This window comes from Scedosporium apiospermum (genome assembly GCF_000732125.1).
Source record: "Scedosporium apiospermum strain IHEM 14462 chromosome Unknown SEQ_SAPIO_0087, whole genome shotgun sequence".
Lineage (NCBI taxonomy): Eukaryota > Fungi > Ascomycota > Sordariomycetes > Microascales > Microascaceae > Scedosporium > Scedosporium apiospermum.
In genome coordinates this window covers 623,496-646,012 of record NW_015971788.1, presented here as the reverse complement: position 1 = coordinate 646,012, position 22,517 = coordinate 623,496, and the positions used below count along the sequence as shown (strand labels likewise).

Genomic DNA, 22,517 nt, shown 5'->3' with positions numbered 1-22,517 from the left:
CCTTGACCCCAGGCATGACTCTGGTCGCGGAGGTTCTGGATTGAACTTCGTGCGTGAGATGAATCTCGACATCAAAATCAAGGCCCCTCTCGGCGGACCAACGCCATCAACCCAAATCCAGCATTTCCCTCTTCTTTCTTTATATATTCTCGAATCACCGTCAAGCCGCCCTCGCCAAGGACATCATCGCCAGCCCCAAGCACCGCTCCCCTATCAATGGGACCCTTGCGATCACCGTCTAGCTCGTAGAGCCGACCATCTACACCCGATTTAACGAAACCTACGTAGTGGAAGTCGACCTCATCTTCCGGGTTGTCCGGCACTGCTGAATCTCCCTGGATGGCTACTACATTATAGACCCTCTCGAGCTCCTCAGACTCCTCCAAGACGAGGGCCTGCTGATGCGGCTGCAACCCTGAGCATGAATCGAGAAGCCTCGATAACAGAGAGCCGGGTTCTAGCCTTTCTGTCAGCTCTCAAGATTATTGGCCCTTGCCGACGGAGGATGGAGAGCTTCATTATTACCGATCAGGCCTCGTGCCTCTCCATTGCTTAGAGCATGGAGTATTGCGTAGAGACCGCATGCGTTATTGATGGTCTGCTTGAACCAAACTACTTCCTCGCCAGGCCTACTTGAACTGCTGTCTTCATGGCTAGCATCTTCAGCTGCCCTTTGCTCCTCGTAGTTTTCCGCCGTGGGAAATATTAAGATCAGGGCCAATGCTGGGTGCGGGAGGAACTCCGGTTCGTCTAGCGTGAACACGTCTTCAAAGACGAGAGACTCGGGTGCTCCCAGAAGGCGGATCAATTGGTTGAAGACGTCGGGGTTCGACTCCAAGGGGATAAAGTGCTTGCGGTACTTTTTAATGACCGGGGTATTCAAATTCGTAGACATCCTTTGGTCTTTCATCCCAGTCATCTTTCGTCGTAAGGCTGCAAATCGAGGGAGGTATTGGCGATCTCCTCCATCGAGGTTAGTTCGATCTTATTGGCAATTTGACCTTCCACCGTCTGGCTTTTTATTGGGTAAGTATTGATTTGATGCTTCACGTTTCACAGCATGTGACGCTACCTCAGGGACATGATTCCAGTTGTCGAGTAAAGATCAATTGGCTATGCCGCTACGACTCTACTCTATCATGCCATTAAATATATTCACTGAGCTCGAGCTTGATGCTGTGCTACTCGTTCATGTTTGTGAGTGCGGTGTTGATCAGATCCTTCCTCTCTTCTCTTACAAATGAGCGATCTAGGCTATTCCCATCCAAGTCCCAACTCTCAGGATCGATTCTCGCAGCGACTCCTGCGGAACTCGTTTTGCCATGACACCAGATCCGCATACCAGTACAGCATTGTCTTCCACTCCGTCGTATCTTCAATTAACTCATCGCGCCACTTGACGTATTCTGGCAGATTTGGGCGCTCGAACCACTTCTCTGCTATAAAGGACACGTACATCCAGGCCCAGGGTAGGTACAGCTCTTTATCAGTAGCCTAGTATGGTAGCTTTAGGAGAGGCTTGCCATCCTCGCACACCTGCATTATTTCGCGGTCGAGCACCCAGAGCCACACACGACAACCGCCACCTATATTAAATGCATCTAATTCATCCTCAGGTGCTGTAAGTGGAGGTTCTTTAGGCAGTGTCAAGAGGGTATCAAGGGACTTGTCGTCAAGGATCAGGCGCTTAGTATTCTGTAAAAGCTGAAACTTTGCATATATATGTGGTCCTGTCACATTAGGTTTCCCATATGCAGCTACTGAGGCGATAAATGCGCGGCCAACAGGAGAGAAATCCTCGGTGCCATTAGGTACGTCAAGACCTGCCACAACAATGCCGAGGGCCTTTTTAGTCTGGAGAAAGTCCCAGCGGACTATGGCTTCAAAGCGGCGGAGACCCTCAGCAAAGCGGGCATCGGCTTCGGGGTCTTGACCAGCAACAGCCTTAGTTGCACGGTAGATAGTAAATCCCCAACAGAAGGGTATACGCGTAGCGTCTAGAGTGGTAGCTTGGGTCAGAAACCGTAAGCATCCGTAGCCAGGAGAGTGTGCGTCATTGGCAAAGTAGTTGACCCGCTCGAAATTAGGTGGCGCCCGGTTAGCAGACATCGTGAAAGAGATGTTCGATCAATGTTATATGTATGTTGAATTGGCAATAGTAAAGGGATACAGGAGGATACAGGAGGATACAGGATAAACCCCGAGGCATAAAATACTCTCTGCTCACACTGATTTTGGCCTCGGCCTCGAAGGAAAAAAGTCTAGAAGGTCACCTTTAAAGAGCCTTCTGACCGTCGGAGCCTAGACAAGAGTTGATGTCAAGAGGAATGTCGAATTTTTGGAGCAGTTTGAAAAGCGATAATGAACGCAAGGCAAGTCAAAGAGAGGTAGACATCAATCCATCCATTTCTTGGCAATTGTTCTTTCCCTTCGTGTCTTTCGTGAAGTTCGAGGTCCAAGTCTCTCGCGGTTTGATGAATGCATTTAACGTAGCGCAGAGCCAGTCTGAGCTTATGCATTTATCAGTGCATTGCCTGGGTAACCACAACAACCAAGAACATCAACGGAAACATCAATTGATGATCACGATTTACACCAGCATCCACACTTGGTATTGTGCATTCCTGAACCCATTAGACCGCGACCAATATCCGACATGCCGTTCTGTTCCTAGACATCGTTATACAGTCGGCCGGGCCCTCGGATGCATTGAGCCTATGCATGTTTAATACGAAGCAAACAAGAGAAAATATCGAAATATTTATGGCGGCAGCTTGGCACTCCGGAGATTAAGCTTTCTCCTGGTTTTGATTTTGGACTCACGAGTGCACGAGATTTCCAAGTCCAATTCCCCCCAGCTTGACGCCCCATTCCGATCCTTAATGTTTTGGATACTGTCTAGCAGTAATGGGTATCAAAGGGTTAGTTATTTCTCAGGACGATGAGACTCGATAACCTAGCGTGAAACCCGCCACTGACATCGCTTCTCAGGATATACGCCGAGCTCGGCCCCGGCGAGCGTGTCTCCCTAGCCAAACTCGCCGCCGAAACGCTCGAGGAGACAGGAAGGCCACTGCGCATAGCAATTGACGTATCCATCTGGCAATTCCAAATCCAAGCCGCCAGGGGTAAGCTCCCAACACGTCATGAGCTAGGTTTCTATGAAGTTCTGACCTCTCGTTAGGTGGCACCAACCCTGCAATACGAACTCTATTCTACCGCCTAGCGCGTCTGCTAAGCCACTCCATCGAGCCCATTTTCGTCTTCGACGGCCCCAGAAAGCCGGTCTTCAAGCGAAACAAGCGCTCCTTCTCCGCCCCAGGCGACAGGACCTCATCAGCACTGGTGCGCCGTCTCATCAAGCTCTTCGGCTTCCAGACCCATGACGCGCCGGGCGAGGCTGAAGCCGAATGCGCGCTCCTGCAGCGCCACGGCATCGTCGACGCCGTGTTGAGCGAGGACGTCGACACCATCATGTTCGGGTGCACTAGGACGCTGAGGAACTGGACGGCGGAGGGGACGAAGGGGGGCAAGACCCCGACCCACGTGTCCATGTACAGCGTCGACGCCGAGGATTTCCTCAAGTCCGGGCTCGATCGCGAGGGGATGGTGTTGGTGGCCCTCATGAGCGGTGGCGATTACCTCCCCGAGGGCGTACCCGGATGTGGACCCAAGGTCGCTTGCGCGGCGGCTAGGGCCGGGTTCGGAAGGTCGTTGTGTGCGCTGAAAAGGTCGGATGAGGCGGGTTTGCGAGAGTGGAGGGAAAAGCTGATTCGGGAGCTGAGGACGAATGAGAGCGGGTACTTTAGGACGAGGCATAAGGCATTGACGATCCCGGAGGATTTTCCGAATTTGGAGATTCTGCGGTATTACACCCACCCCGTCGTCTCGGACCCCGCGACGCTCGAGAAATTCAAGGACGACGGACGATCGTGGAGCCAACCTGTCGACATGGTTACCTTGCGGAGCTTCACCGAAGAAATCTTCGACTGGACGAATCGGATAGGCGCCGAGAAGCTCGTGCGGGTTCTGGCTCCGAGCCTCCTTGTCCAGAAGCTCATGGATAGGTACCGCAGCCGCGCGACGGATTGTTCCTTGGAGGTCGCCGAGCAGGAGGAGTCGGCGCTGATACAAAAGATCTCTGGGAGGCGCGCGCACTTTAGCACGGACGGCACGCAGGAGCTTCGCGTGCACTTTATACCGGCGGATATCGCGGGGCTGGACCTCGACGCTGAGCCGGAGGATGCAATCGTGGCTTTTGCTAGGAATGGTTTGGCGCTTAATAGTGATGATGAGTTTGGTGAAGAGGAGGCTGCTGTCAATGCGCCGAAGAAGAGGTTCGATCCGACGCAGTTGGATGCTATGTGGATACCGGAGTCTGTGGTTAAGCTCGGCAGTCCCCTTAAAGCGGAGGACTTCGAAGCTGCAGAACGCAAGAAACTCTTGCGGAAGAAGGTGTCTAAGCCCAAGACCGTCGCCAGCTCGCCCAAAGGCACTACAATCGCTTCGCCTAAGCGTGCGCCTGCTGCCAAGACGTTAGACAGCTGGATCAAACCGACCAAAGCATCATCATCACGCACCTCTCCTAAGCCAACAACAACCTCGACACAGGCTCCTCCTACCCTCAAAGAACCAACGCCGGAGCTCTCCAAACCCTCACGCGCCCGAGCAAAGCCCAAATCTACCACCGCAGCCAAGGCAACAGCCAAAGCCACCCGGCGCAAATCCCCTCCCGCCGCGCCTCCCTCCGTCCCGAAAAGTAAGCACACGAAACCACTCGAACCCATTACCATTTCCTCCTCTTCCACTTCCTCCCAGAAGCAAACCAAAACCGCGTGGACCCTCACCAACTCACAAACCTCTGGCCCCAGGACCAAAAAGCACCCCACCCCGGACTTCAACCTCTCCGCATCTCCTCCCGCCGCTCCCACATCCTCCCAAGAACCCATCCTCATCTCATCCAGTCCCATCCCCGGCCGCCCGGAAACCCCTCCCCCAACCCACCGCAACGCAGCAGATAAAGAAGACGAAGCTCGAGCCGAAACAACTCCCTCCCGAAGAACAGGCACTCGTGACGACAAGGCGTCGCCCGAGGGTGCGCCGTTCGGTGGTCTCTACACACCGCCGCGCTTACGGCTCCCTTCTGAGCCTCTTGACACGCCGCCGTGGTTGAAGTCTACGGGGTCGAGGAAGGGTGGAGGGAAGGAGACTAGGCAGGGGACGCTGGATGGGTTTTTGTCGAGTCCGAGTAAAGTGCGGGATGGGTCTTCGGTAGACAAGTCGCCGGAGAAGAAGAAGACGAAGAAAGGGACGCCGATGAAGACGGCGTCGGACGCAAAGATTAAAAAGACGACGGCATCTTCTACGGGCGGACAGCAGAGGATTTTGTTCCCTACGTCCAAGGCGGGGAATCTCCGTCCGGCGAAGGTGGGCACATCCCACGTCGGAGCCTCAAAGGTGGGCGTGCCATCTTTGGCGGCTCGGCATATTTTTGATGACGATGACTATGATGTTGAGAGGGAGAAGAGGCGCCAGAGTACCGTATCGGTGATCGACTTGACGGGAGATGATTAGGTCTCTGTAAAACGGAGGGCTATTGCGCCCTATGGCCTGTGTATCGATGTACTACTATCCAACAACTTGGATTTCTACAAACTTAAGAGACGGAATCAAACAAAGAAACAACATTGGAAATCACCAATTCATTCTAAATAAACGTCATAAAGACTATATAAGAAAAAAAAAAAAGAAACGGCTATAAAAGAGAGTAAAGTGGGTATCCGCGCATTTGCCATACATCGTGTCCTGGGAGATAAAAAAGGAAACAAAAAGAAAATTCATCATCAAATGTTGACACCAAGTCTCATCCCTCGTCCGTCCACCCGCCATTCTTTCTTTCTGGCTTCCTCGGGTCATCAGTCGTTTGTAAGTAGTAATATCGTGTTTCCCAATGTCCAACATAGTACAAAACCCTCCCCTTTCAAAAATGATGATATAAAATGTTCATGAACTGTCCTCGCTGTTTCAACCGTGCGTAAGGCGAGATTAGATCCTCCGCGAGGCACAACACACCCACAAATCTAAGACCCAACAAAAGAAGGAGGCTAAAAAAAGGTAAGAAACGAAAGAATAATCCCCTCCAATACGTGAGACAAAGGGAGGGGGCTTTGAAACCAAAAAAAAAAAAAAAGAGTATACTCAAAACCTCACCCCTACTCTACCAACCAGGGTAGATCCCTCTCCCTAACAGTCGTACAAGTCAAATACCCCAACCCCTCCGCCACACGCCCCCCAAACTCCAGCTCCAACCCACTCCCCATCAACGGCCTCACGATATCCCTCGCCATAGCCTTGAGCTCCTCGATCCTCTTCTCGAAGCGCCGGAGGTTGTCGCGGCTGTATAGCTCGGGCGAGAGCTTCAGGAAGCGCTTGCACTCGTCGTGCGAGAGGTACGCCGAGGGGTTCGCGCTTCCTAGCGTGCGGAACGTGCGGCCGAGGGAGGCTAGGGGGAGCGGGGGAGTAGAGGAGGAGGAGGAGGAGGCTGAGCCTGCTTGGACGATGGCGCCGGGGTTGGAGTTGGCGGAGCGGCTGCTTCCGTCGCTCGTGTTTCCGTTGCGGTTGTGCCCGCGGTCGCCGTGGCGGTTGTTGATAGTATTATCGGATGGAGGGGATGGAGGGCAACTCGTATTATCGGCGAGCCATTGTCGGAAAAAGGAAACGGCAAGCCAGTCGAGGAAGGAAGCAGCGGGCGTGATGCGCTCCCCGCGCGGCGTGCATAGATTGAGGCGGAAGAGACGGCTCTCGACGCGGGTGACGTTTTCCTCGAGCTCATCGACCTTGTCTTCGATGATTTCGATGACGCTATCGGGCAACGCGGCGCGGAGGGAGCGTTCGCCGGCGGGCCACTGGCCCACGACGTGGATAAGGGCTTCCTGGAAAATGACCTTGCTGCGGGCGAGGTATCCAAGACGGAGATAGGAGATGGGATATTTCGCAATCTGCTTCCAGAGCCGCGATTGGAACTGAAGGAGGTGGTGGTCGACTCGCGGACCGACGACCACGAGTGCGTCATACTGATCGGCCAGTGTCAGGAGGGACTTGCACTGGACGTAGGCGTCGGCGATGTTGACGCCGTCGAGGAGAGGGGGGTAGTTGTAAAATATGCGGAAGAGGTTGTCGTAGTCGCGGAGGAGATCCTGGTCGGCCTGCGAGAGGTGGTGTTGGTCTGCTGGCGTGGGGGTGTTTGGGACGAGGCTCAAGTTTGCTACGGATCGGAAAAACCCTCCGCGGGTTGAGCTCGTAGACGAGGAATGGTTGTGTCCTCCGGATTTCGTCTTCGGCGTTCCGGCGTTTCCATTCACCGGCCCACCGAAAAGCGACCCTGTGCCGTTGGGCATGATCCCATTGGTGTCGAGAGGAGCATCGGCCTCTTTCTGGACCAGCATCGGGACGTCTCCGTCTTCGTAGCCCGGGTCAAGCTCATACCTCCACCTCCTCTTCCTAGGCACCAGCTCACCACCGCCGGCCGCCGCCGAGGCATGAGCCCCGCCATCGCTCTCCTCCGCTATCCTGTTGAGGTCGTCCTGCGTCGAATCCGCCGCCGCCGCCGCCGCCGCCCCCCGACTCCATTCGAGGCTCGTGCTCGCCTCGAAGAACCCCGAGCACCTCGTCAGCGTGTGCCTGTGCAGCAGATACCGGTTCTCGTGGCCCCCGGCCTTAATCACGATCTCGACATCACCGCTGTTGGAGAAGACGGGGAACTCGTTCTGGGGTATGTATGAAGTGCCGCCTGCGTGGGATCGATTGTACCGTTTCGCCCGAGATCGAGAGGAGTGCGAGAAGGAATGGGGGTGGCGGGACACGACCGAGGACGGGCCCCGAAGGGTGAGCGAGGTCGAGTATTCGGGTTTCGACACCATGAATGCTGCTGGCTGTGGCGTCTAGGATGAGGAGGGTGGGGGAATTAAATCCGGGTGGTGGCCGCAGAAAGCTTTCCAAACAGCGGAAAACTGACGGCCGAAGCTGGACTGGAAGCACAGCCGGGGTATATTGGTCGAGAAGAGAGGGTTATTCAAGTTATTCGAGTTATTCGAGCTGTCGTTCCGTAAAGTCGTGCAGACCCGAGGCTATGCGACGTGTGTAACCATAAACATGGGGTGAGCAGCGTGTTTTCGCCCGTGATACAAATGGCGGACAGCGGGCTGGGCAATTAGTTGTTTTTCGCCGTTGCTCTCGCACCCGTTTACTACACGCAGCTGTACGAAGGTAGCTCGGTTCGTCCTGGAGCGGTGGTGATGGAGCTTCACTGCTTGCACACTGCGCTGAGGGGTTGAGGCTGGGAAGAGGGGCGCCACGGAACCAAAGATTCAATCGAGCAAGGCGAGATCGGTAGAGGTCAAGGTACACCACCACAGCCGCGCCTCGACTTGGCCAGGGTTGAATGAGTCAATGAGGGAACCTTGGCAGAGTCTCCGAAATATCCCATTAAAAATGGACAAAAATAAATTCAAGTTCAAAAAGATAACTGGTAGAAAAGGAAATAAACAACTAGATAACCATTCGGGAAGAGGAAGAAAAATCGGACCCGGTGGATGAAACAGTGAAAGTCCTACGACGCGTGCACTAACAAAAAGCGTAGCAAGGGAACGTGGTGGAGGGGGCTCGCCTGGGAACCAGTTTCGAGTCACGATACCCAGCGGTGTGGCGAGAACAGCGAAGGCGTGCGACGGGAACAAGACTGCACGGGCTCAGCAGGAAAGATGTCTGGCCAGGGGGGTGCTGGATGCTGTCCACTTGCGCTGCAGGATTCGGAGGCGAATAACAAAAATAATATGGAATAAAAATAAATAAATATAATATCCAGAATCGAGGAACCAGTTCAGGGCTGGCACCAGCACCAGTCAAAAACAGACTCCTTGGTTCTCTGCCATCCAATCCAAGAACGCGAGATTGTTACATCAATGACAGCCACGGGGTCGAGGAAAAGTTGTGGAAGCGGGAGAGCGTGTCCTGCCCAGCATCCACAGTCCCAAGCCTGTGGGTGCTTGGAAGCGTCACCCATGTGGTTATTCCATCGATTCTTTGGCTCTCACATCATCGAAAAAGCCTGGCGTCCACGGAAAAGTTCTGCGAGAAATGAGGGAACCAACCGGGGATGAGCTGACTTTCGTCGGTGCTAAAAGGGGAGCTGGAGAACAGGAGCCAGTCGAATCGCCGTTCCTCGGCGGAGAGAGCTTCTCGATGCTCATCCAGGGTTAGTATGGTATTGGCACCTTGAAACAAGAGCTTCCTATTGCCCTGACTGGTTTGCCACCAGCCATTGCCGTGGGCCTCGCCTATAGTGGCTCTCTGGGGCCCTGAGAATCGGACTTAGAGCAAATCCCGTCTCGCTCTTTCGGTCTCTAAATATCATCAGGTGCAATACAGGACCCGTCTCTTTTTGGAAGTTGGCCAGGTCGAGTCTGAAAGTGCTCAAGTCAAGATACTATTTAGCTCTTCACCTCAGTGGCCGGAGGTGCTGGCTGGCATATACGATTGTTCCCCCAATGCACAAGCAAGCACTTCGGTGCAAAAAGGAAAAAAAAAAAAAAAAAAAAAAAGGAAAGGAAAAAGGAGAAAGCCCATCCAACATCATGAAAGATGGCGCTTCAACACTGCGAAGTCATCCTGCTTATTGCTTATCATGATAGACCATCGGCTCGCATCTGTTGCACAACTGCAGCCCCCAAGATGATGTGTTGTATTATTCGATGCTCAATGCCCGCCTCGATGACAAAGTGATCCTTCTGAATAATGAAGCAAACTGCTCTTAGCTCTCGCCCAGAGTCTACAAGCGAAATACCCACCCCGCCACCGGCCTTGCAGCACCTCCAAAAGTACCCCCATGTCTCAGACCGAAGCTCCCCTAACACCCAATGCAACCACCCAAACCACCTCTAAGCCCCCTCCAGGCGCTGCACAAACAGACCACAACCAATCAACACCAGCATAAAACACGGCCTCTTGCACAAAACCGCAGCACTAACGCACATGCAGATAAACTCGGTCTCGACCCTCCCCAAGCACAAATCAAAGCTCGCTTTTCCAACAATCGCCAAACCTTCGTTTCTGGCCAATCAGATCCGCTGACACTGCGCCCCCTTTGCTTCACTGAATTCCCCTTGCGTGACAATGTATATGCACACACTATGAAATGCGAAAGGTAGGTTAAGCAACTTATGCCCGCTCTAGTGTAGGCTGCATAGCGCTAAGAAAACCTCCCGAAAACCTTGAGATTTGAGAGGAAAAACTTTTCTAAATTCGAAAGAACTTACATGTACGAAGGTACGAAATACTCTCTTCTCACAGTTTGTCTTGTTCTCAGGACCAATCAACCTCCGTATTTACGCCCCATCTGTATCTCCGATGCCTCCGTGATGAGAGAGTCCCCCAGGGCGAATGGAATTGGGAATTTCTCTTGGAATTTTCGTCTGGGCCTCAGGCGTCATAACCAGCACTTTGAACAAGTAGACATATCACTTAGAAAGACAATGTTGAATGATTTTTTAATACTTTTTTAATTGCTTCTGTTTTCTATTTCTGCTCGGCTTAAAATTTGCCTGCTAATGATACATACGGCCATTGATGATGCCGCTTCGTTGTTGCTTCCGCTCCATCAGAGAAGGGCGCCGGTTGCCCTCCTCTCCCTGGGTAGCAAATGACCTTCCTCGGAGGTCCTCCGTGGTTACCAGTATCCCCTTGACCAAATGCACACTCAAACCAGAAAACACCGTCCCGGATAGAAGAAAAAAGAGATAAAGCTAACACACAGTTGCGCCGCCGTAAAAATCATCAAAAAAGAACATGTCGAGAAAGATAAAGCAAGATGGCAGGGCGGGAATAACCGCCGAAAAACCAAGGCGATAATCAAGGTTCCGAAGCTTTTTGTCGCCGCGCTAGTGTGAACAAGAGACAAGAAATGGCAGATCGTATAGATGCCTTGCTGATTTAGCAAACCTCCATCTCAATTTCGGTGCTGCCGAAAGGCATAGCGTATCCGGTGTTTGCTTGCTGGACGTAGACCGGAACAATAGGCTGGCTAGCGGCCATCATAGTTTCGGGGCCCTCGAAGACGGGAGGGTTGCTCTTGAGGTTTTGGAGAGCACCATCGCCTGTACGGCTAACAAGACGGCCCTGTCGGAGGTTCTCGTCAAAGAGGAAGTAACCCTCAGATGCCTCAATAAGGTACGACTGGAGACCCTTGCTCTCGAGCTGGATGACCACGTTGGAAATGGGGTAGTGGTTCTCGATGAATTTGGCCCAGCCGCGAGCAGCAGCCTGAATGTGCTCATCGTTGCTGATGCGTCTCCAACCGATGCCTAGGTGGAGGGTGAAATCATCCACCACGAGGTGGTGGGTCGTCTCCGAGGTGGGTGTCGTCAAGCCGGCGCTAGGGCTGTTGTATTCCTTGGTAGGGCTGGCCGCCGCAGAGTTGTGCTCGCGGCGCTGAGTCTTGCAGCTTCGTCCGGAGAGTTGTTGTTCTTGCTGCATCTGCAATGCTGTTTTCACTTCAGCATTGTGGAGGGTGGCGGCCGCAGATGATGCGGCAGGCTGGCCAACGGGGGCGGCGGTGGCAGTCTCCATCATGACCATGTCATTTCCAGACATCCAGTCATTGTTAGAGAAAGAGGCAGGCGAAGACTCAGAAACATCGTCGGAGAGGTTAGGCTCCGCCTCCTCTCGGGACCTCTTGCGCCCGGCGCCGGTGGGCTTCGAGGAAGAAGGAGTCATGTTGGCGAATCGACGCGCGGCGAAGGCGTTGGGCTTAGATTGAAAGGAGGACTTGCCCAGAACGAGGGCTTGGTGTGCAGTTTGAGGTGCAATGGCTAGGACTGGGCCATCGGCAAAGGAGCTTCCGAAGTACACCATTGCTACCTGAGGAAGAAGAAGGAAAAGGCTTGGAGCCGGGAGATGTAGGAAAGCTGGAGGGCTAAAAGGTGGGAGAGACGTGCACGAAACACGCGCCCAAAGGGGACAGAGTTCTGGGGGCACACAGGGTTAGTAATTTCAGAACACACAAAACTACGCAACCTGCTCTTCTGTGTAAGCGCAGTTGTTGGCGTAACCGGTTCCGTAAATGGTCTTCCTTCTAGTAGTGATGGTGACCGTCGTCGTTTGTGCTGATCGATGTGGTTGCGGGATGGTGGAAGCGACAAGGGCGAGGACTAGGATTGGCAAAGTCGCTGGTGACACGGGACTGAGGATGGGATGGTCGTTTGATGATGCAGGGAAGGAAGCGTGTTGACGGACGCGAAGGGGACAGGTCTTTGAGATAAGAGAAACTGCCAGTGAGGGTGAGAAAGATCCGGGACGACGAAGGTGGCACACGACGGAGCCGCTCGTGTCCTACTAGACAAAAGGTAGATGTGGTAGGTCTGGGTGTAAGAGGTTGGAGGTAAGGTATAGTGGATGGAGATGTAAGTTGATGATTATGGTAGACGAGGAGTGACCGGGGGGGAAGAAAAGTAGAAAGTGTGGAAGGGGGAAGAAGAAGGTTATTAAGAGAAGAAGGAGAGGGAAGGGGAGCGGAAGAGACACAAAGAAGGTGTCAATTGGGGTGTGTGTGTGAGCGAGAGAGCAATGTGTGGGTGAGCAGCAGCACGAACAGTAACAGAAGAGAGAGGATCAATGGTTGACTTGCAGGAAGCCGAGCAGCCTGCCTTCCATCTAGCGTAAGATCGGGACTTGGACTAGTCGACGACAGCAGCAGTACATCCGAGCCTATCGACTACTAACATTTATTGGAATAATGTATAGTAAATACCTAAATGGTCTTTTCTCGGTTATTATTTATACTAGGCATTTCAGGTATCGTAAAGTAATTTCAGTACTTCCAAGATAATACATATTAATCTCGCTAAGAGTTTTGTACATGACTTGTGGGGCTAGTGTACTCGATACCTTGTTGGCTGGGGCGACAAGTGCTAGTTGCCCGGGGGGTCGTCCCCTTCTCTCAGAGATCGGTACCTCCACTCTACGCCTAGAAATCCGGCCAACCAGGAAACTGAGTCCTTCGAGGCTGGCCGGCCTGGCTTAGGTAATCCCGCTCAGAGCGCCAAAACCCCGATTGAGAGCTTGGACCCACTCATTGCTCTCCCCAACCCCTGCGTCCGTCTCGCGTTGTGAGGGAAAACGGAACCCCCGCCTCAGTCCAATCCAAGTCACCGGCTATTTTCCCAAGAACGTACGAGCAAGAAAGTACCACCGACTGTACCAGCGAAAGTATATTGTACCCAAGCGGTGGCGATTAAGTAAGCTTTCGCTCCTCGGGCTTAATTCGCACTTTTGTAACCTCCACCAAGGTTCACTTCGCACAAGTCACGTGCAAGAATTTATTACGGATGGGATTTAGTCAGGACCACATGAGACATTCGGAGGAAGGTTTACCGGGTACCTCAGTACGAAGGTACTTCGCACCTTGTGGGCGTACCCCGTATACGGAGTACAAGTAAAAGCGGCAGTTGACTTCCGTCCACGGAGTGTACCAACGTGCTCTGATCCGTTCCTCGACGAACAAAACGCGAGGGTGAAGGTACGAAGTACTTCATACATCAGAAAGTGAATGGTGTAATTATACGTAGTGCCCACGCATCCTCCGTACAAAGTACGTACTTTGCACACTCTCAGAATATTAGAGGCAGAAAATGGTTCGACACGGCAAAAAACTTGGTTCAAACGCCAATAGCTTGAGTGATTGACTTTGAACTCCAAAAGGTGAACTCACCATCACGTGGAGGTCTGACCCCGGTATTAGCTGAATTTCTACGATTTTCCAGTCTTGGCAGCAAACTTGGTTTCTTGATCTCCCCCCAGCTCAGTCAGCCGAAATGAAGATGGCCTCGGTTGCTTGGTCAAGAAGTCTTACTTGCTTTTCTACGGACACAATTTTAACCATGTTGGGGAAAAGGCGAAGAATACGTGAAATAAAAGTAGAAGTCTATTCCGTGGCCAGTCTACCAGTTTTCCCCCCTTTCTATGCCATACCATAATCCCGTGGTGCCCATTAGAAAAAAAAGAAAAAAAGAAAAGAGAGAGAAAAGAGCGGTATCATCTAGGAAGACAAGTCAAGAAAAGAAGAAAGAGGGTAAAAAGAGAAGAGAAAAAGAAAATAGTCGAGCAGTGCAAACGGACTTCCGAAATCACCGCCCCCCCTTTTTGCCTTTTCATCTCCTCCTGTCCAACCTGCGCACAACCGCACCCAGCACCGCCTTGAGGATTCCGTCACCCGTCAAAGTCTGCACCTGGCCATTCTGACCATTCCAAGTAACAGTATCAACCATATCCCTCACACCGCCCTCGACCTGCTCACCGAGCTCATCATCAAGCTCCTTGAGTGCTTCTCGCGCACCGGGCTCGTTTCCCACTTGGAAGAATTGCACGCCGACCTGGTAAGGCGGCGCCTCGATCTTATCAAGTTTCTTGGCGGCAGATAGAAGGACGGACTCGACGTCGTCCGAGGGAACACCGTCCGTGATGACGATGACGTTTACGGGCTTGACGGTTTCCATGGCCTCTTGGTTCGTCTCGAGAAGCTTGATGTAGGGTTTGAGGATGCTTTGTAGACGCGTACCCGTGGGCGTGCCACCAAAGGGCTGGATAGACTCGAAGAGAGACTCGACAGCGCTGGGGTTCTTGAAGCCGCGGTAGCCTCCAGATGCCTTTCCGGCATTGGGGTCGGCAGCAATCTTGGACTTGTGGTTTAGGAAGTAAATATCAATTCCATCGCTGTCGTGAGCCGCGCAGATGGGCGTAATGGTGTGGAGAGCCTCTCGCACTTCGCGCCAAGAGCGGCCTCGCATGGAACCAGAATCATCAATGACGAAGATGGTGTCAAAAGTGCTCAGGAATGCGTAGGGATCCTCACGAGTGCTGAGGCTGGCCACCGACGGAGCGGGGGATGAGGCACGAGGGACGGTAGTACCGACCCTCAGGCTCGAGTTGGCGCCGACGACGTCGTTGTAGGCGGGAGGGGCATCCATGATCGCTATTAGCTGCCTGTTAGCCTATGTGTCCGTTGGGTAACTGCCTTTTTCATCTCGCGACGATGACTTACAAACTGGGCGCCGAGTGGCGGGTGATCGGCCGCGGAAAGGGTTATCAGAAGGGCTGGGAGGTACGGCGACGGCTGTGGTTCCAGCGCCCGAGGCGACGGATTGAACCGGTGACTGGGGAGGAGAGGGTCGCTTTCGGAACTTGTCCTTGACGCTGCCAAATAATTTCTTCGACATCTTGATGCTATTATCAGACTCTGATGATGAACATGATGAAGTCCGAGAGACGAGGAAGTTGAAAGATGATGAGGTAGTCATGGTTGCTTGCTCAAGGGGGAAGTTGTTTGTTTCGATATTGTATAACTGGGCCACAAATAACTGATTCAAGGACAATGAATCTGATGACTTATGGATTTCTTTTCTTTGTTGTTACGGAAGGAGCAATCCTGATCGCAAGGGATGTTGTCAACTCTTTGTTTTGCTGAGCTCTGTTGAATCAAGCAATCGCCATAGGTATCTACAAACAGGATCCAGTCCGTGTTCTTATAGCTTTCATTCATCCCAATACATGAAATAAACAAATCTGCAAATTCCCATAAGGTTTCTCGCAATGCCAGTGCCGATATAGAAAGTGTAAAAAACGAAGCAATCTAAAGTCATCATGTCAGTCAATAGTTATCGTCCGCCCCGAGCCGACATCCATCGGCGAAGCGCTGCCGGAATGTTGCGGTCACAGATCCGTCACATGATTCGCACTAAGTCTCATTTTCCCTGTTTCCCTGCCCCTGTGGCTTAGAGGCCTGGACGGCTGCGCCCCGCCGTTAGGCTGCTGGGCAGGCCAACCACACCTATACCAGGGTTTTAAATGTTATTGTGAGAGATCAGATCCACCACCTGACCTATCTCATGACAGGTACTAAATAAGTATTTTCGAACAAAAACTATTAGAGGCTATACCTGCTTAACACTTGACCTAGGATATGCCCGGTGGCAGTGAGGATCTCTCAAGCTAACGTTTAACCCTAGTATAGGTTTAATTCAAATGCAAAATGCTTTGCGCAAGTGTGTCTCGAATGCAATGCCCCCAAGGCGGCTCATAAGGCTCAAAGGCTGGATTCATTGAAGCAATCGTAATACACACACTGCGGCTCCGCTGCCTTCTCGAGTATCGCACGCGATATCAATATCGGTACATCACAGCAAGCCTCAAACACATCTCTCCGCACTCAGCACGTCACGAACTGGATTTTGTTTCCCCCCCTCCTCCATTTTAAGAAGAGGAATACTTCTGTATGACCCTCTCGATTCCGTCGCACCCCTTCCGTAGTTGGTCCATCTTCGAACCGTAAGAAACCCGCACAAAGTGGTGGCACGGGCTATCAAACAGGTCACGTCGATGCGAAGGGTTCAAGTCGAAGAATATGCCCGGGACGACGATGACCTTTTCCTCGAGGCAGGCTTCGAAGAAACTGAGCCCGTCACGAATAGGCTCTGGTAGGCCTTGCAGGTTGAGCCATCTTTTTTAAGATGCACATGATGGTTAGCACACGCCATGATGGTCATTTATTTGGTTTTTCTTCTTCCTCTTTTTCAACGCCCTGTTTTGGCAGAGATAAAGGCTGGGGTGATGGGGTTTCGGGACTTCAACGAACATGTAGAAGGCCGAATCTGGGACGTAGTTGAACTCAAATCCCATCTTTCGCAGTCTGCCTATGACGTAGTCGCGCTTGTCCTAAGGCCAACGTGAGAAACAACTTCTGCAGTTGGGAGATGCGGCTCTCTGGTGTAAGTTGAGATATCCGCCTTACTCGAAAGTGCCTCTGCAGACATGCCATCTCGTTCCTCACAAGTTCGGGGTCGAGAATCGGTATTGCGGCCTCTTGCAGGCAATGCGCAGCACCGCCGTCTGTGAATAGGAATGTCAGCCCCTCTAAGCACGCCAAGATGAAATTGTTCTCTGCTCGGATACGATTGAGCCTAACCCAGATAGCTGCCGCTTGAACCAATCCTGAAATCACCGTCAGCAATGATATCCCAAGAAGAAAAGTCGGCCGCCGCTCGTTCGACTTACGCCTTGATATATTCTAATATATTTCAATCCAGAAATGTCAGCATAAATTGAAAGAGCATCAACGCACATGGCTAAACCTCACCCTTGGGCCCCAAAACCCACGCAATCCTCCACCCGGGCAATCTAAACCTCTTGGTCAACCCATCGACGATAATCACATCGTCTCTGTCGACATCCTCGACGTTCTCCGCTGCCGACACTGTCGAACCGTCGCACCCGCTCGTGTAGTTATATCCCGAGTAGAACTCGTCAGCCACAAACGTTGCGCGCCCACGGCAGAGCCTCTGGATCTCTGCCAGCTCCGGGTTTTTGACCACTCTCCCCGTAGGATTGCGAGGGTTAGACGTCAAGATGATGGAGGCACCGCGGGCGATTTCGTAGGATATCAGGCCCGGGTCTAGCTGGTAGTCGTTGTCGGCAGATAGAGGTACGGGAACAGAGACAAACTAAAGCGGTTAACAAGTCATAATCAGCTCACCCGGAGGAGAAAGCAGGGAAGGGAGCCTTATCCCAATAACTCACATTCCTAAAAAGAGACAACATCTCATTATACGCCGTATAGTCCGGCAAGAAAAATGACATGTACGCAGACCCCAACACCGCAGCAATCCGTATCAAACCAGCCCTCCCACCAGGAACAATAGCCACGTTCTCCCACGTATACTGGCTCTCCTTCCCCTTCCTGTGCATCTCGTTGTAGAGCTTCGCCACCGCCTCCCGCAGCGGTTTTATCCCCGCTATGGGAGCATATTCCCTCGCCGAGACGGTGATGTCAATGGTGTCCGGGCGACGGAAGCACCCCGCGATGTCGTCCTCGACGTCTGGCGCTCCTTGGCCTAGGTTCGCCCATTGGTCGCGGGCTTCGAGGTAGCCGTGTTCGGTGGCGCGGTCCGTCACCCAGACTACGCCGGTGGATGAGCGGATGGGGTTGAGGCCGGCGTGGGGGAGGTGGCCGCGGGCGTTGCGGAAGTCTGTGTGCGCCTGGGATCGGCTTTCTGCGTGAGGGGGAAGAGAAGTGAGTTGTTAGTTCTATCAGGTCCCTTGCTCTCTGTTCATTCCGAGTGCTGGGGTTTCGGGTTGGAAGGCAGCTAGAGTGTACGAGGTCAGTTTACGAACCGTTCTCAGATGGCTCGCCCTTGGTGAAGTGGTAAGCGTCCTCTGGCAAGCCCGTATGACGGTTAATGTAGAAATGGAATTTGGAGGGCATCTTGTGCGTGCTTCGGCACTGGAGGATTGGGTACACCCGCGGGCCTGTCGGGAGACGGTCACTCAAGGCAGGTTTCAAAGGTCGAAACAAATAAGATGTCCTATTCATGCTTCCCGCCAACCTCGGAGAGGATGAAGCCGTTGATGAGTATTTCCAAAGCACCATTCCAAGCGTCCCATGGCAAAACTCCCATGTCGCGTGCTGTGTTTGTGAAGTGTGAAATTCCCAGTTTCCCCCGTCCCAGTCCAAGAAGCTTTTGATCTAAGGATGATATCATCGAAGAACGAGACTCGTCCTCGACCACGAGGCCCGACGTCCTCTAGAAACCCAGGAAACCAATCACGCCAATTCTATCCCCGGAAAAGCAGAAACTTAGTAAAAAAGGTCTAGATCCTCTGAGAGGCCAGGCCCTTTCCAGACCCTCAGCATACAAAAGATACGTTCCAAGCACTGGCTTGGAAATGGGGAACTTCCTTAAGAGCCACACTTGAGTCTGTAGACAACATCATGAACACACTGCACCACCAGTGCCTTTCGGCTTGCCGGCTACATAGCCCACAACCATTTTATGATCTTCTTTTATTTCTTGAACCCTGATAAATATGCTTACCTCCCTTTTCATTCACCCTTTTGAAACAATCTGAAAAAGCAAAAGAAATCGAACCCCTGAACTTTTGTGATGGCTGCATTTGTTTGTCCGAGATGGCTCTCCAGAACATGAATGCAGAAAAAAAAATCAAAGACCCTCTCCCTTAACCACTTACTCCTCCGCTAATGATACACGCAAATGAAAGGGGAATTGAAAAGAGAGGGACAAAAGAAAAAAACGAAACAACAACCTCCATATTCCAGCCCATGCCACTAGAGACACCAGAGTTCACAGCATAGACTGCAATAGACTGTATCGTGATGCTCCAGATGCCTCTAGCAAAGTGGACGCTTCCTTCCATAAACCATAAAAGAAATCAACCATCCGAATGGTACTTGTGTTGTATTATGTCGTATGCCTCAAAGGATGTCAGAGGTTTCTTCCAAAAGTCCAAGAGTCCTGCTGAGAAAACTCTTCCAGCTTCCTATTCCCAACACGTCAGTTCCTGTTTTGTTTCTCTCTCCCCTCCCAAATCCGCAGAAAACAGAACGCGTCAAACTTACCCGCCTGAGACTTCATTCTTGTCAAACCAACCTCAAATTCCAATTGTATCGGGGCAAAGAAACCAAGAACTTAATCCCAGTATCCATCTCATCGTTCGCCATCGAAAAACAGAGAGCGGGAATCCAATCTGAAAAGAAGCTGGTCGTCCCTCGAGGGGCCCTCGTCGTGGGGCTTCCTTGGGGGAGGGCGTCATTTTGAAAGACAAAAAAGCGAAACAAACCGATCGGCTTGACGATTCTGTCATTAGCCCTGCCACTCATGATTCTAATCACCTTGGTTAGTCACCAGATCTCAAAGCTTTGGAAAACAAGATGCTAATGAAGGGAAAAGAAACGAACCACGCGATGTCGAAAATGGTAACGAAAGAAAAAAAAACCGAAAGCACCAAACCTCGAAACACCCCTTCGACTACCTCGCTCAACCGCCCAGGCTTCACACATTCAGCCCGCGGGAGCAACCGACACCACCATCCTCTTACTGCATGCAGAGGACGTCGGCGAGGAACAAGTCGTACGCCGCGATGCTGCGTCCAGTATCCTTGACGCACGTGATGGCCGGCGAGGCAACCAGGGCGACTCGCCAGTGCTCGCTCTGGAGCTCGTTGGGGTTGCGATGGGGGTGGATCGCATTCATAGAAGTTGTAGTGAACCTCTCGCCAGTGTTGGGAAACCTATAGTTAAATCGCACGCGGGCAAGAGCCATCTCCCTGCCGACCTCCCATCCCTGCTCGATCACAAGCTTGAGCTCCGCGAACGCCTTATCGGAGGTCACGAACCGATTCAAGACGGGTTCGAGCATGCGGCTGAGCTCATCGCAAATTCGACGCACTCGCGAGTCCCGATAGCCGCCGTATGTGGGATGCGCGACGATTCGGGAGACGATGTCTCCCTGGCGATTGAAGAGGTGTTGGTTCTGGTAGGCGGGCTGATGGCCTCCGCCGCGGTTCAACTCTCGCAACAGCTCGTCGATCTGAGCGTTCGACTCGCTGTCGAAACGCTTCCACGCGTCCCACTTCCACACCCTCGACATGAAGAAGTCGATAATCAATCGGGTGATCACAAATGGGCGGTAAACAACGTCCTTGATGTGGACATCCACATATGCCGACGCCTGTCGGTGTGTGAGAGTGGGATAGGTCGCGAGAAGGCTCTCCCACGTGTCGGTGCCCTTAAGGAGAAGGAATTGCCGCGCATCGACATTTCCTGCATACTCGTTCACCCAGCCACGGGCGAGTTGCAAAAACTCCTTGTACGCATTCTTGACACCAGTAAAGGCACGGCCGTCGAGAGTCTCACGGTGAGGATGCCTGTTGTGGCGGGGTCGATGTGGAGGCGGTCCGTTGAAGATGTTCTGGTCGCCACGGCCCACGGGGGTAATAGGAGGTTGCGAATTGGCGTTCACATCCGCTGGTGGATGGGGCCTACGAGTAGGACTGGCGTTGATGCGGGCAGGACCGCGGCGATGGAGGGGACGAAATCCGCCGGCGTTGGAGGAGGGCGGGGGGTTAGACCGGCTGGGCCACTGAGTCGCGAAGTCTCCTGCTCCGGGCAAGGCACCGGGGCGAAACTCAGCCGCCTCGGGGCGGAATGAGCGCGAGCCCTGAGGAAAACCGGCTTGGATGGCGGACTTGGGGGTTTGAGGCACCATTCGGTTCCTGCCGCGATGGGGAGGTTCGAGAGGAGTGGATCTGTCATCATCAAATTGAGTGATGGGAGGTCGCTCGAATGGACGATGATTGATAAGACGGGATCGGTTGCCACTGCCACGGCCGAGTCGCAGCATTGGATGGGCCGTCCTCAAAACAAGAGCTTGACTGCTGATTGGTGATCCCGATGAGATTGCCAAAGGATCTGGCCGCCTACGACCACCAAACCGGCCGTGCGGCCGGTCGTCGTCCTCATCCTCGACGGGGGAGAAGAGGCCGCCGCTGCTAGGAGCCGGATTCTTGAAAGATACGTGCTGGGGCTTACCCTGCTTACCGGAATCACGATGACGCTGCTCCTCAAGGTCCTTGGCCCACATGGTAGGGGGAGGTCGGGGCACGCCACTCACGTACGGAATACCCTTCAACTTTCCGAGACGCTCACGAAGATCATCACTCGAGAAACGGTTAACGGGGCTCTTCGAACCGGAGTTCGGGGGCACATTGGAACCGGGATTGGTCTTCTCCTTGGTGTTCCAAGCCTCCTGAGCCTTATCGAGCAAAGAGCACTTGCTCGAGCGGGGAGAATCATCGGCGCCGGAGCCCGCGCTGACCGGATCGAGAAGGGAGAAAAGTGATTCCTTGTTCTGGATTTGAGCGAGGACTTTCTGTAGCGGAGACATCATTATTATTAGCGAATGAAATATACTTAACCCCCAAAAACTTGTTCCCCCCTCGTGATGTGCTTTACGTACCTTGACAAGGTTGATACGGTCGATATCAGACCTCTCGTCCTCGAGAACATTCACATTCTTGAATTCACCCATGAACTTGTGCGTCTCGTGGCGGAAGTTGTCAACTCGGTCCTTGTAGGCTCGGAGATGGCATCGAAGGTCAAAGTTGTATCGGTTGGTAGATCTGACCTCCTCCCGCTGAGACTCGAGGTCCTTCGTCCAGCCGGCGACCGTCTGCTTGAGTTCGTCGTTCTCAAGAGACAACTCAGCCCAATCGTCGACGATAGACTTGACGGCCAAATTGAACTTCCGGCCGGCCTGCATGAGGAGGTCATTGACCTCCTCGACCTGGCGAGCTGGGATGCCCGCGGAACGTCGGATCTCCTGTTGAGCATGAACAATCATTCCCTGAGCCTCGCGGCACTCGAGGAAGATTTTCTGTATTCGAGTCAGCTGGGCGGGTAACCAGAACCTGGCAGAAACAGGGACTGAACGCGAGAGATGGCAAGGGGATATTAAGGTGAGCTCCAGAGCCACGAAAGCTCGTGTGAACAAGGAAGTTGGAGCAGTAGAGCACCCCACGAGAGGACAGCAATATAGGCCATGACAGGGGAAACTGGGAAGAAGATGCTGGAGAGGAGAATGCAGAGGAACACTGCTGCCAATGCACGAACTCCGTAA

At 52.8% G+C, this 22,517-nt stretch overlaps 6 protein-coding genes and 2 pseudogenes across 6 annotated transcripts; 1 reads left to right on the top strand and 7 right to left on the bottom strand.

The window, feature by feature from the left end:
• Positions 1-77: 77 nt before the first annotated feature.
• On the bottom strand, positions 78-895 carry SAPIO_CDS2886 (putative ubiquitin carboxyl-terminal hydrolase protein; the record flags this gene model as incomplete). The annotated part of the gene is made up of 2 exons (XM_016785798.1): positions 78-415; positions 526-895. 2 exons carry the CDS (start codon positions 893-895, stop codon positions 78-80), a joined length of 708 nt encoding a protein of 235 aa, XP_016644580.1.
• A 383-nt stretch (positions 896-1,278) lies between these two features.
• SAPIO_CDS2885 (uncharacterized protein) lies at positions 1,279-2,109 on the bottom strand (the record flags this gene model as incomplete). The annotated part of the gene is made up of 2 exons (XM_016785797.1): positions 1,279-1,479; positions 1,537-2,109. The coding sequence occupies 2 exons, from the start codon at positions 2,107-2,109 to the stop codon at positions 1,279-1,281; spliced, it is 774 nt and encodes a 257-aa protein (XP_016644579.1).
• Positions 2,110-2,907: 798 nt separating this feature from the next.
• Positions 2,908-5,574, top strand: SAPIO_CDS2884 (uncharacterized protein; the record flags this gene model as incomplete). The annotated part of the gene is made up of 3 exons (XM_016785796.1): positions 2,908-2,921; positions 2,992-3,128; positions 3,185-5,574. The coding sequence occupies 3 exons, from the start codon at positions 2,908-2,910 to the stop codon at positions 5,572-5,574; spliced, it is 2,541 nt and encodes an 846-aa protein (XP_016644578.1).
• A 638-nt stretch (positions 5,575-6,212) lies between these two features.
• Positions 6,213-7,919, bottom strand: SAPIO_CDS2883 (annotated as a pseudogene; the record flags this gene model as incomplete).
• A 3,067-nt stretch (positions 7,920-10,986) lies between these two features.
• SAPIO_CDS2882 lies at positions 10,987-11,907 on the bottom strand (annotated as a pseudogene; the record flags this gene model as incomplete).
• Positions 11,908-14,201: 2,294 nt separating this feature from the next.
• Positions 14,202-15,347, bottom strand: SAPIO_CDS2881 (uncharacterized protein; the record flags this gene model as incomplete). The annotated part of the gene is made up of 2 exons (XM_016785795.1): positions 14,202-15,022; positions 15,092-15,347. The coding sequence occupies 2 exons, from the start codon at positions 15,345-15,347 to the stop codon at positions 14,202-14,204; spliced, it is 1,077 nt and encodes a 358-aa protein (XP_016644577.1).
• A 952-nt stretch (positions 15,348-16,299) lies between these two features.
• On the bottom strand, positions 16,300-18,307 carry SAPIO_CDS2880 (uncharacterized protein; the record flags this gene model as incomplete). The annotated part of the gene is made up of 8 exons (XM_016785794.1): positions 16,300-16,546; positions 16,682-16,761; positions 16,838-16,935; positions 17,012-17,037; positions 17,101-17,113; positions 17,183-17,546; positions 17,623-18,095; positions 18,217-18,307. 8 exons carry the CDS (start codon positions 18,305-18,307, stop codon positions 16,300-16,302), a joined length of 1,392 nt encoding a protein of 463 aa, XP_016644576.1.
• Positions 18,308-19,934: 1,627 nt separating this feature from the next.
• On the bottom strand, positions 19,935-22,241 carry SAPIO_CDS2879 (uncharacterized protein; the record flags this gene model as incomplete). The annotated part of the gene is made up of 2 exons (XM_016785793.1): positions 19,935-21,770; positions 21,858-22,241. The coding sequence occupies 2 exons, from the start codon at positions 22,239-22,241 to the stop codon at positions 19,935-19,937; spliced, it is 2,220 nt and encodes a 739-aa protein (XP_016644575.1).
• Positions 22,242-22,517: the final 276 nt, after the last annotated feature.